The sequence below is a fragment of the Erythrolamprus reginae genome, chromosome 3 (assembly GCF_031021105.1).
Source record: "Erythrolamprus reginae isolate rEryReg1 chromosome 3, rEryReg1.hap1, whole genome shotgun sequence".
Classification (NCBI taxonomy): domain Eukaryota; kingdom Metazoa; phylum Chordata; class Lepidosauria; order Squamata; family Dipsadidae; genus Erythrolamprus; species Erythrolamprus reginae.
In genome coordinates this window covers 197,707,386-197,720,252 of record NC_091952.1, presented here as the reverse complement: position 1 = coordinate 197,720,252, position 12,867 = coordinate 197,707,386, and the positions used below count along the sequence as shown (strand labels likewise).

General features: G+C 41.6%; 1 protein-coding gene across 1 annotated transcript in view; it reads left to right on the top strand.

Annotated features, from left to right (window-relative positions):
* Positions 1 to 759: 759 nt before the first annotated feature.
* The window catches only part of MTCL1 (microtubule crosslinking factor 1), a 104,322-nt gene continuing 92,214 nt past the window's right edge, over positions 760 to 12,867 (top strand). Inside the window, exon 1 of the mRNA XM_070747538.1 lies at positions 760 to 1,214. Coding sequence (XP_070603639.1) covers positions 1,035 to 1,214 — 180 coding nt within the window. The 5' untranslated portion in view covers positions 760 to 1,034. The remainder of the gene's footprint in view (positions 1,215 to 12,867) is intronic.

Sequence of the window (12,867 nt, the reverse complement as noted above, 5' to 3'; positions counted from 1 at the left end):
GGATGAAAAGTGTTGTTGACTCACAATAGCGCCAAGGAGGAAAAAAAGTGTGAGCTTTCCGGCGAGGAAGAAGTCGGAGTGATGAGAGAGCAAGCGGGAAAACCTGAGGAAGCCGCGGTTGCTGCTGGGCTTCGCCAGGGCTCCCGTCGTCTTCGCGCCGCTTATTATTATTATTGTTCTTCCTTTCCCGGGCAAAGATTGGAGGAGCCTCAAGTGTCCGCCACTCCCTGGCTGTCCCTCCACCAGCCGGGACGATGGAGACTTTAAACGACACCAGCCTCCTCGAGCCTCTCAAGTCGCGGCCACCCTCGCCGCAGGGTCCCCACCTTTCTTTCGCCGAGAAGAAACGGCTCCACCGGGCTCCCTCCCCCGCCAGACCTTTCCTCAAGGATCTCCACGCCCGGGCATCTTCGGCCAAGCCTCCGCCGGCGCCTCCCAAGTCGCCCAGCCTGTCGGGCAAGCCGCAGCTCCAGCTGGGAGGACCCCGTCCGCAATCGCCGGGGCTCTTGGCCCCCCAGGGCCGCCTCTCCCGGCGCAGTTGCGCCCAGGGCGCAAAGGCGGGACCGGCGCCTTCTGGGGCCGGCACGCCTGGCAAAACCGGCACAGCCAAATCCGTCCTCTCCGGCAAGAAAGCAGCCCGGGCTCAGGACCAGAAGGCCCTCGCGAGACAGGTCGGGGGCGAAGGCGGCCCCCCGTCTGGCAAGACCAAGAAGGGGAGGCGGTGCGTTTCCTTGGCTCAGCCCGGCGCCTTGTCCCCAGCCTCGGCCGCCAGGATCAGCCACACGGACAGCAGCTCGGACCTCTCCGACTGCCCCTCCGAGCCGCTCTCCGACGAACAGAGGTTGACCCAGGCCGCCAACAGCGATGCCGAGTCCGGCACGGGCTCCAGCGACCGGGAGCGCGAGGCGCCGCTGTCTCCTCCCCCTCTTCCCTCAGGGCCGGGCGGCGGCCCCCAGCGCGCCTTGCCGCCTTTGGATACACCGAGCAAAGGGCCGGTCGCCACGCCGGCCCCCTCGGGCGTCCCAGGCGAGGAGATGGCCCGGGGCAGAGATGCGGAGAAAGCGGCCGCCAAAAGTGCGCAGCCTTCTGGGAGCCTGCGCCTGGGCGGCAAAATCCCAATGGTGGTGGCCTCCTACGAAAGGCAGCTCGCGGCGGACCAAGAAGAGCTGCTGAGGGAGATAGAAGAGCTGCGCTCAGAAAACGATTACCTCAAGGTAAATGGCTGGAGGCGGCAGGGAGGGGGAAGTCTGGGCCTGAAAGGGGGGAATGGAAGGGCTGGAGACGTTAAACCAGTGGTTTTTTCCCCATGCCCCACCTAAGCATCTCTAAAATCCTCATGCACCCTCACCGGACATAAAAGTCTTACTGTTCCTACTCATGTGGAGGAAGTCTAAAAAGGCCATTAACTTGGTTTAAACAAAGTTTCAATTGCCCCCATTAAATATCAAATTGTCCCCATGTTGGGAACCAGGATGTTAAACTGAGGAAGACCAGTTGCTAAGAAGCCACCTTAGAAAAAAAAAACCCAAAGGAACTCCCTAAGCCAGTGACTGCAAACCTATGGAATGGGTGCCAGAGGTAGCACGTGGAACCATATCTGCTGGCACGGAAGCCCTTGCCCTTCCTCAGCTCCAACGTGCATGTGTGTGTCGGCTAGCAGATTTTTGGTTCTCACAGAAGCTCTGGGAGGGCATTTTTGGCTTCTCAGGAGCCTCCAGGGGGATGGGGAAGGTGTTTTTACTCTCCCCCCCTCCAGGGAATCCTTTGGAGCATGGGAAAGGTGAAACACGAGCCTACTGGGCCCACCAGAGGTTCTGGCCTCCAGAGGGTTTCCAGGGGGCAGGGGAAGCTGTTTTCGGCCTCCCCAGACATTGAATTATGGGTGTGGGCACTCACACATGCATGATAGCACACGCCCACGCTCTTTCGGCACGTGAGGAAAAAAAGGTTCACCATCACTGCCCTAAGCCATTTGTTTAAGGCCTACAATTGTATTGGGGCACCAGAAGTTCCAGTATCTCCCCCTTGCTTTATTTATTTATTATTTTATTATTTGGATTTGTATGCTGCCCAATTCCTTGCGGACTCTGGGCGGCATACAAATCCAAATAATGGACTCTGGACTCTGCTTGCTTTGAAGTCAACAGTCCTGTTGTCTATGGCAGTGTTTCCCAACCTTGGCAACTTGAAGATATCTGGACTTCAACTTCCAGAATTCCCCAGCCAGCAGTCACTGGCTGGGGAATTCTGGGAGTTGAAGTCCAAATATCTTCAAGTTGCCAAGGTTGGGAAACACTGATCTAGGTCATGGTTGTCCCATAAATGCTTTTTTCAAGAGACAACTGGTCTGATTTGAAAGAGCATCTTTGGGACAACAGTCCTTTGCTTGATGGAAAATAAGGTTGGTGTATTGAAGTCCCTACAGAGCCGTGGTTTGGACATGGATGCTTCATTCTTCACCAGTACTTTTTGCCTTACTTATTCAAACAGAGTAAAGCCATTTGAATCTGATTAGATCCACAGTGTTTTCCTTTGGCAGATAGTGTATTTACTGTATTTACTTACAATTTTAGATGCTTCCTTTCATCCAGGAATTCAGGTTGATACTCCCAGGGCTTCTTTCTTCTTGTTTTTCCCTACAACATGCCTGCAAAGCAGGTTGAACTGAGAGTTGCCCAAATCACTGGTTGTGCTTTTCTGTCTGAGGTGGATTCGAACCTGGCTTTCCATGCTGCTAGTCTGTTACTTTAATGAATAACCATCCTGACATTATTTGGTTTGGTGCAACTGAAATTGGGTCACGTCAAACTTTTTTTTACATACAGACGTGTAAACTTCTTTAAAGTGTAGCTTAAATATGTTGAATTCTGAAACAGCTATGCACTTACCAACTGATGCATTCCAGAGTTGTTGGATTTCATAGTAGCTGAGCTGAGAATAATTGGGGTTGAAATCTGATATATAGTTTGGAGCAGCCTTCTTTAGAATCATGCAGGTGGATAGAGAAAGACTTGGATTTTCTTTATGAAGCATTTTAATTCCAGAAAAAAAACAGTGTAGATGAGTGTTTGAAGAAATAGAATTGTTGATGAATATATTTTTGTGAGTAAAGGAAAATGACTTTTTGAGAAGCAAGATGTGCTGTCAATTCATCTCAGTGATAGGCTTAGGCATTGGTACTTGGACTTTGCAAGGGGGATTGAGAGTATGGGATTAAGTATGGAAAATGTCAGTTTCTTCAAATCCTGCTTTGAAGTGTGACAAAAATTTGGACAGAGTTATTTAAGAAAACAGACATCTGACTACTACACAATTTCATGGTATATCTTTTATGGAAAATTACATTTTTGATATTAATAAGAAAGTGACAGGAAAGAAATTGGAAACATTAGCCTATGCATGTTTACTTAAGAAAAAACTCCAGTGCAGTTAAACTCATTGATGTGCCTAGGATTGCCACCTACTTCAAGTTTCTTATGTACAGATTCAGTCTCAGATGGTTCATAATTACATTAAACTATTTTTTTACTAGACGTTAGTTATCAGTTATGCCAATTATAAAGAAAACCGTTATTTTGTTTCTAAATTGAGGTTGTATATTTCAAAATTGTCTTATATTTTACTTATATAGTACAGTAATACAATTTGCCTATCAGCATACAATTATAAGCAAGTCCTGTTGACATCAGTGAAATAAAAATAAGAGCTGCATATAATTGAATTGAAGTTTTAAATTGTTGCATTTATTAGTGAAGTTTAAATTATATATCATATGGTATCTTAATCATATTTTGCCGGATGATTCAGTGTAGTAGCATAGTAAACTGCTACTATAATGACAGTTAAAGACAATGCTGTAAAGTCTCTTAGCCTTCCACAAAAGGGTCAAAACTTGCCTATGTAGGTTTGTGGGGGATGTGTCCACACAACCATGGGGCCTATGTTAATAATCTCTAGTTTCCCCATATTGGAACTCTCTGTTTTTGGTAATTTTATATCTTGTATTTTTAAAAAATTAATAATCTTAAAATATTCAATTCATGTTTTATTATATTAATTAAATTGTACACTGCCCATAGCCCCTCTATGAGGGTGATAGGCAGTTAAGAAGTTTGATTGATTAATAGATAGGTAGATAGATAGATAGATAGATAGATAGATAGATAGATAGATAGATGATTGATAGATAGATAGATAGATAGATAGATAGATAGATAGATGATAGACATACAGACAGACAGAACCAGATTTATGTGGATTGATTAAGAGGTTTAATAGAAGAAAGGGAGGGAGAGAGGAAGGAAGGAATTACATGGATTGGTTTGCAATGTCAACCTTGTCAAATTAAAAATTAGATTAAGCGTGATTATTTTTCATATCTACGTTACTACTTGATTATTATAAGATTAATATAACTTTTTAAGATAATTTTATTTTTTCCCTTTAAGAAGTATAATCATTGATCATTATACAAACTATAAAGGCAAAAATAGAAAAGTTGATTATGATGTTACAACAGCTGGGTTTGATATTTTTTATATCAAGCATTTCATAAAGTATTGTTTATGAAAGAACTGACAGCTGAGAGCTGACACACAACTGAAAGACTTTCTGTAGAATTGTCAATGTTTTTTATATTATGCCATATAACAGCTGCTTGGCAGCCAACAGCAAAAGCTTTTCCTGCTATGGATATTAAATGATAGGAAATTTGCCTCAGCTAAACTTCTGCCTTCCAGCAGCTGATAAAGAGGCAGAAATTCCAACAGAAAACGTGATAATCCTGCCTCAGTGTATGTTGCTTTTTGCAAGCCTTTGTTGTTATGATATTCTATCCAGAAATAACGGGATGGGATAAATGCAGTACCTAAAAGGGTGAAATATGTATAGTGGATCAGGAAGTTAGAAATGTGAATTCTCAGGTTTTCTTAAAAGGAAACCCATGAAACATATACGTTTGTTTCAGCGTGCCCATGTAGACTGGTTATGCTTAAATAATCGGTTAAACTATAAATTTAAAAAAATAAATAAATGACTGGTTCTTGGCTACTGAGAAGTGAATGAATGAATGAATGAATGAATGAATGAATGAATGAATGAATGAATGAATGAATGAATGAAGTGTATGGGATAGAGGCCTATATCATATGCTGACCACCACATCACAAATGATAGAAGCAAAAAATTTTCAAGTTATAAAAATAAATAATCCAGTTGAAAATATGTAGCCTTTTGTTTCACAGAAAAATATACTGTAGTTTTGAGTCCTGGAATAAGTTGGGGAGGGCTATGTACCGTAATGAAAGATACAATTATTGAACACAAATTAATTGGCAAGATGACCCAGTTATGAAGATCTTTACAGATTAGTTAAAGATTTAGGATTAAGAATGCTAGAATTAAGAAGTATGTCAAGTATATATAACTTTGTTTAGATGTACTTAATAATTACCTATTATATAAATGAATTTATGATTTAGTTATGCATCATGTTAAGCCAGAGCTCTGCAACTGAGCAATAACACAAGCATATTCAGTAGGGGAATGATTAAATGTGTGGTATGACACAAATTCCACTTCTTATTTATGTGCACAGTGTACTGATGCAAGTAAAAAATGGCAGGGCTTGTGTTGTTACTTCATGATACATTTTTCATCCTTTTGATAAGAATAAATAACTATGGGCAACATGTAGACAAATCTATCTTAAAAGATTAAATCATGGCAACTGGACCAAAGTTTAAACTTTGAGCCAGTTGTCATGCATTAACCTCTTAAAATACTTTTGGTCTGAATGATTGAATCTTCATTTACATGTAGACAAATCTCCTTTTTGCAGCCTTTGGAGACCACTGTTTTAATGGCACAATTTATTGATTTAAAAATGAGCACAAAAGTAAATTTCAGGTGGAGTTGATAAGCATATTCATTAGACAAAAAAAGATTCCCTTTGAAAGGGACAACATTCTGTCTCTCTGTACTTTTGCTGCCTTCAAAAAGATTGTTTGCCTCTGAACTAAGACATGCTTTGTTGAATAAGCACAATTGGCTTGTTTTAGATATAAAGCTAAGTCATAAATTATGGGTTTTAAATCACAATGGATGATTCTGTGCGTTTTACTAAGACTAAGCTAAAGAAACAAAGACTAAGTGCAGTATTTGAAGCCATTCTTGTGACTCTTGGGTTCATGTGTTACATTATCTTCCTTAATAGTCGCTAGGTGTAATGATACCTGGGAATGACCTTGAGGGATGGGGTGGGGGAAGGATCAGACAATGAGGGGGAGCCGGCAGCTGCATAAAAAGAAAGACAAAGAGATTCAGAAAGGAGCTCCCCTAACTCTGTAGAAATAGACCAGGAGAGATTTGTACATTCAGACTCACAAGGTTTGTTGGAAGAAATGTCCATCTGGGTTCATTTCCAAATGGAGAGAAAGACACTGAAAACATGGAGACTGTTGGGAAGATGGTTTATTGATAAACAGGGTCACTGGGCAAAAAGGGGCAGAGATGCTGGGAGTGCCTGGGTTTTATGCCCTCTGTTGGGTTTTGAATTTGAGCTTGTGTTCCGATTGGATGTTGGACTCCCATGGGACCATGCAGGGGTAACACTGTAGGCTGTCCTGAATCCCAGGCTTGGTGAGCTTTGCTGGATGATGATGTAATGAAAGGGCTTTGGGCAATTTCTATTATGGCTGTGTCTGAAGGAGGTAGATCTTTGTTATGTAGAATAGATTGGCCCAGGCCTTAATGGCCCATTGAGAAAGGTTTGTGTGTGTGTGTGTTGAGTTTCTACCTCCCTTTTAGGAGAAATATTCTGCCTTTTTTATATTTCCTAAAATATCCCATTTTCCTAGGTGAGGGGTAGATGCTAACTTCCTACATAGCCTTATAATAAAATAGAATTAGTTCCTGCCAGATCTACCTGGGAAGGAGATTGGTAGATTTTATTATTATTTTTTCAATGTATAGTTTCAAATTCACCAAATAAAGCCTCAGTAAAACTTGAATACAGTGATCCCTCGATTTTCGCGATCTCGTTCTTCGCGAAACGCTATATCGCGATTTTTCCCACCCGATGACATCACTCTCTTCCTTCCTTTCTCATCTTTCTTTCTCTCTCTCTTTCTCTATCTTGCTTCTTCCTCTATCACATTCTCTTCCTCCCTCTCTCATCTCAGCGGGTGAGCGGGGGCATCAGCGAGGAAGACCCAGGGAAGGTTTCTTCGGCCGCCCAGCAGCTGATCTGCTCGGCAGCGCAGCAAGGAGCCGAATCGGGGTTTCCCCTTTGTGTGGGCGGCGGGGAAACCCCGATCTTTGTCTGCTCACTGCTGCTGCGCTGCTGAGCAGATCAGCTGCTGGGCGGCCACAGCAGCAGCGAGCAGACGAAGATCGGGGTTTCCCCGCCGCCCACGCAAAGGGGAAACCCCGATTCGGCTCCTCGCTGCGCTGCCGAGCAGATCAGCTGCTGGGCGGCCGAAGGAACCTTCCCTGGGTCTTCCCCGCCGCCCATGCAAACTCCACCATCTGCGCATGCGCGGCCATGAAAAAAAGGGCGCGCATGCGCAGATGGTGTTTTTACTTTCGCAACCCTACATCGCGAAAAATCGATTATCGCGAGGGGTCTTGGAACGGAACCCTCGCGATAATCGAGGGATCACTGTACAGTTAATTAATGGAAACCAACTTAAGCTAGGGTTTAGGAAACTGAACTTTATTATACCATAATTAAAATAACTATGGTATAATGTTGAAAATAGTGCCGGTTTTGAGAGAAAGTAAAAACAAATATTTCAGAATTAGTCTTTCCAATTGTTCCTACTGCTGGCAGTGATATGGACATTATTAGGATTTGTAGCTTACTTAAATTTATTTCACGTAACAAATTATATATTACTATTATATTCAAGTGGGTCCACTGTCTTCCATGTCTTCTGTTAACTGGTGGTATTCCTCTGCTTTTAACTAGATTAGTTAAACCACAGGAGTTTTAATCTTAAATCTAGGATAGGGACACACTCTCAGGGAACAAGAAATGGTTCACAGAATTGATCAGCAAGTAATATAATAGATAATTAGCAGATACTTTCCAAAGAATATAAGGCAGGGATGAAATGCTATCGGTTTGGCCCAGTTCAGGTGTACCGGTAATGGCAGCCGCCAGTGGTTCAGAGAACTAGTAATAGTGGTAGCGCAAAGCTCCACCCACCTGCTGAGACATTTTGTTGTTTTTAACTCTGCATGTGTGAAAAACCTTCTGGGCATGTGCAGAGAGTGAAAAAGTGCATGCGACAGCGGTTCAGAACATGCTCTTCTGAACTGGTAGGAAAGGTAAGTAGATTTCACTGCTGGTATAAGATCTGTCAGAGGGATTAGAAATATGTTAACACTATGACAAGAATATTGCTGTTCAGAATTTGGATTTTGAATGTGGGTACCCGGAGAAGGATGGGGGCGGAGATGGAATAGCAACACCAGTGTCAGTTGTAACCATTTGAAAAGAAGTGAAATGGAATACCATCCTAGTTGGTGTTCTGGTTTCTGGTAGAAATTTAGTAATTACAAATAACTCTTATTAAATGCATCATTTTATGAATAAAGCAACTCCTTTTATTTCTCTGCTCTCCTGTACTTCAAACACGTTCCATACAGCCCTCGGTCCGTTATCTCTCTCTTAGCCGCATTTCTCACATTCATCTTTCTGCTTCACTTAAACAAGATTTATTTTCCTAACCACATAACTTTGAAAAACAGCAGCACTGACTGAATACAATACAAAATACTTTGGCTTACTTTAGCGTGGCAAAAACACATCCATTATTCTTTTCAGCAATGTTGAAACTCCACCCTTCTTCTCCACTGACCCCCTGATGTGCCAAATACATCACTACAATATTTAACCCATTCCTCTCCTTAATATCTTCTTCCAGACCTCTATTCTCTACGTTTCTGGACCCTTCTGAATTTAGGGTTAACCCAGCGAGCGTCTGATTCTCCCTCACTAGATCCTGGACTCATAGCCCCATCCTATGGCTGGCCTCCCGCCTGTTCTACTACCTGTAACCCCGGGCCCCCGACTACTTCATAAACACTATCTGAATCCGAGTCCTCAATATCTTCATTATCCTCCAACTGATCAGGAGTATGTACAACAGTTGGTTCTTTCTCACTCTCAGCATTACTTAAATGAAAATACAGCACAATATCCTAACTCAGATAATCTGCAATACAGTATTATAGTTGTGGCTAACCTATATATAAAGAAATAGACAATATAGTTGGGGAGTTTCATTTTTTTTAAAAAAAAAATTCTAAGTGTCTTGAAGACAATACATGCTTACTGTGCTTGTTTTTAGTAAATTAAAATCAACTTCTCTATTTAATCACTGGTGATGCGGGGCTTAAGATACAATATTTCAAGCAAACTCTGCCCATAGCATAGAGTTCAGACAAGGCTCAAGGTTGACTCAAACTTCCATCCTTTCAACATCAGTAAAATGTGAACTCACATTGTTGGGGACAATATATCAAACAATGTCGTTTGGTGGGACCCAGGGGAAGAGCCTTCTCTGTGGCGGCCCCGACCCTTTGGAATCAACTCCCCCCAGATATCAGAGTTGCCCCCACCCTCCTAGTCTTTCGTAAGCTCCTTAAAACCCACCTCTGTCGTCAGGCATGGGGGAATTGACATGTTCCTTCCCCCTAGGCTTATAAAATTTATGTATGGTATGCTAGTGTGTATGATTGGTTTTAACTTGTGGTGTTTTAAAATTAATTTAAATATTGGATTTGTTTACATTGTATGGCGATTGCTGTGAGCCGCCCCGAGTCTGCGGAGAGGGGCGGCATACAAATCTGATTAATAAAATAAATAATAAATAAATATGCCGCCCCGAATCCTTGGAGAGGGGTGGTATATAAATATTATTATTATTATTATTATTATTATTATTATTATTATTAATAATAATAATAGTATGCAAATAATACTTAAATTGTAAATCAATTAGAGGGTGCTGTAAAGTGCTGTGGGGTGGTATATATATATATAGAGAGAGTGAGAGTGAGAGAGAGTCTATGTCAATTTGCCACAACTCAGCCAACTTACCATGGCCAATTCACCACAGCCAATTTGCTGCGGCACAACTTGTGGAACAAAAGGTGCACTAATATCAAACAAGTGGTGGAATAGAATAATTAAAGAAAGGATGCTAAAGGAGGGACAGAATGAAATGTAAATGGCAAAAAATTAAATATTTATTTATTTATTTTAAATAATTAAATAGAATTGCTAAATTGTCCTGCAGTGAGTTATCCCATGGTGAGCTGGCCATGGTGAATTGATTATAGCAAGTTGACACATTCCCTGGTATATAAGTAGTGAAGGGCAGCCATTCGCGGCCCTACTGGAATGCTCCGGTGGTGGGGAAGTGCATGCATGATCACATGCACCCTTCAGCTTTCTGCGCATGTGCAGATACCGAAGTGCATGCGTGTACCATTTTGCCAATTTCCTGTATTTCCTTGCTTCTGCGCATGCTCCGGCTGCATGACTGTGCTCTCCCATGCTGCAGCGGGCATCTCTTGGCACGGTGATGGGACGACTCATGCGGGGGGCACTGTTGCCACTGATGGGGTGGCGAGATTCGGTTGCTGCACATGCGCAGAAGCTGAATCTCGCGCAAACATCCCTTTCTTTGCTTCCACGCATGCATGTGCATGCACTGTCAGTGGTGCACAGCTCCATTTCCACCGGTGGAATGGCGCTCCACTCTGTCCTGCCTGCTGCCCACCGCTATATATAAGCCTAAAAGTTATTTCTCAGTTTTAAGTGGGAAAGATACCACTGGCACTACTCTGTCTGATTTGCATATTTGTTTCATAAAAAATACTTATCAGGATCTCAAAAGCTAAGCTGGGCTTAACCTGACTTGAAGGAGAACTCATGAAGAAATTCCAGGGCTGCATGGCTAACCAGGGAAGTTGAAACCATTTATGTATTTCTAGCAAGAAAAACCAGGCATCTTGTTCATCAAATCTCAGAGAGATATAGAAGTTAACTATTTTAAATGCTCCTGGATGGTTTTTATGAGCTGGAACTTCAGCAAAGTCTGATCCTCTGGCACAGCAGTGTAGTTATGCTCAGAAAGATCTATAAATAAAAGAAACTGAGCTGATTTGGTAACCACAAATACTGTGCCACTTGACTCGCCCCTTTATGAATATTGTATTTCGAGTCTGCATTAACAAAACCTATCTGTGGCCTCATATGAATATAATTTATGAAAGTTCTGATGATTGAAGGCTCATGTCAGAATTGAGGCCAAACTACTGGATTGCAAATAGACAAAGCTTGCAAGAAAAGGCTAAATAATAACAAAAAGGACTACGATTATTTATAGAAGGTGTCTGATAGTGTCATCCTGGTCATCATTCTTATGGATACTTTACAAGGCTGGATTAGTTTATGGCCAGACAAGACATGAAACAGTAGCCTTGCCTGCTCTATTTTTATCCAGATTTAAGCAGTCCTGTATATGCTACAAAATTAAATAAAACTAGTGAAAAAGATAAATAAACTACTTATTATATACATGGTTAGAAATATAAATATTCTTCCTCTACATCCTTGTTGCATTATATTATTTAAATGACTTTTGTGGGCAGTATAGCTTCTGTTCTCATTCTTCAGATAGGATAGAGTTCAGCCTCTAACCAATATTCACCTTTTTGTTACAGAAAGTAGATAGAAGATCAGGGTTATGAACAGTAAATGAAATTGCTGGGAAATATCTCCGTTGTCTCCAAATGGCTGTCCAGTCCTCTCATGCCCTGGTCATCTCCCAATTGCACTATTGCAACATTCGCTACATGGGAATACTCTTGAAAAGTAACTGAAAGCTTCAGTTGGTGCAGAATGTGGCCACACGAGCCCTACTGGGTATCCAAGGAAGGGCACATATGACAGCTTTGCTCTGTGAACCACACTGAGTGCCAGTTTGCTTCTGGGTCCAATTCAAGATGTTGGTTATCACTTAAAAAGCTCTAAATGGCATAGGGTCAGGTTACCTACAAAACCAGCTTCACCCATCACATTGTGGAACATCCCGCCCAATCTCTTGGCCTTTAGAAATTTCATGTTATTTTTATATTTTTTAAATTTATGTTATTTTTATATTTTTAAATTTTAATGTTAGTTTTATTGATTAAATTGTATACCACTCAAAACCCCTTTCTGAGGGAGATGAGTGGTTAAGAAATAGGATGGATGAATGAATGAATGAATGAATGAACGAACCAACCAACCAACCAACCAACCAACCAATCAACCAATCAATCAATGCTGGTGCAACCTTTTGTTTAAAGCATAGCGAATGTTATCATTTTGTTTTTCTAATTGCACCATTGTAAATGATATTTGTGATTTGAAAGATTTGAAAGGCACTTGATTAAATAGTTTGATATTCACTTCCTTGACTCATGACTGAGGTTTATGTTATTATAATATATAAAATATTTTATATTCTGAGCTATTTTTAGCCAAAATGAAGTAGAAAAACTACACTTGTATTGAGTGTTGTAGATGCTTCATAGGCTAAGACTGATCAGGATTTACTGCACAGGCGGGGTTTTTTGTAAAGAATTAAGAAATGAATATTTCTCTCTTCTGGCACTATAATCTATTTTATTGTGAGGAAGATTTAATCTCACTTAACAAACTCTTTGCAAATGGTGGGGCAGTCAGCTGCTAGAGAGAAAGTTGAGGTTGGTGAACAATGCATGAAGCCTATGTGTCTTGTTAATTACAGCTGTGGCTCTACTGAAACATTGCATTGTCCAGTGGAAGCTAAGTGGATTATTTGTATA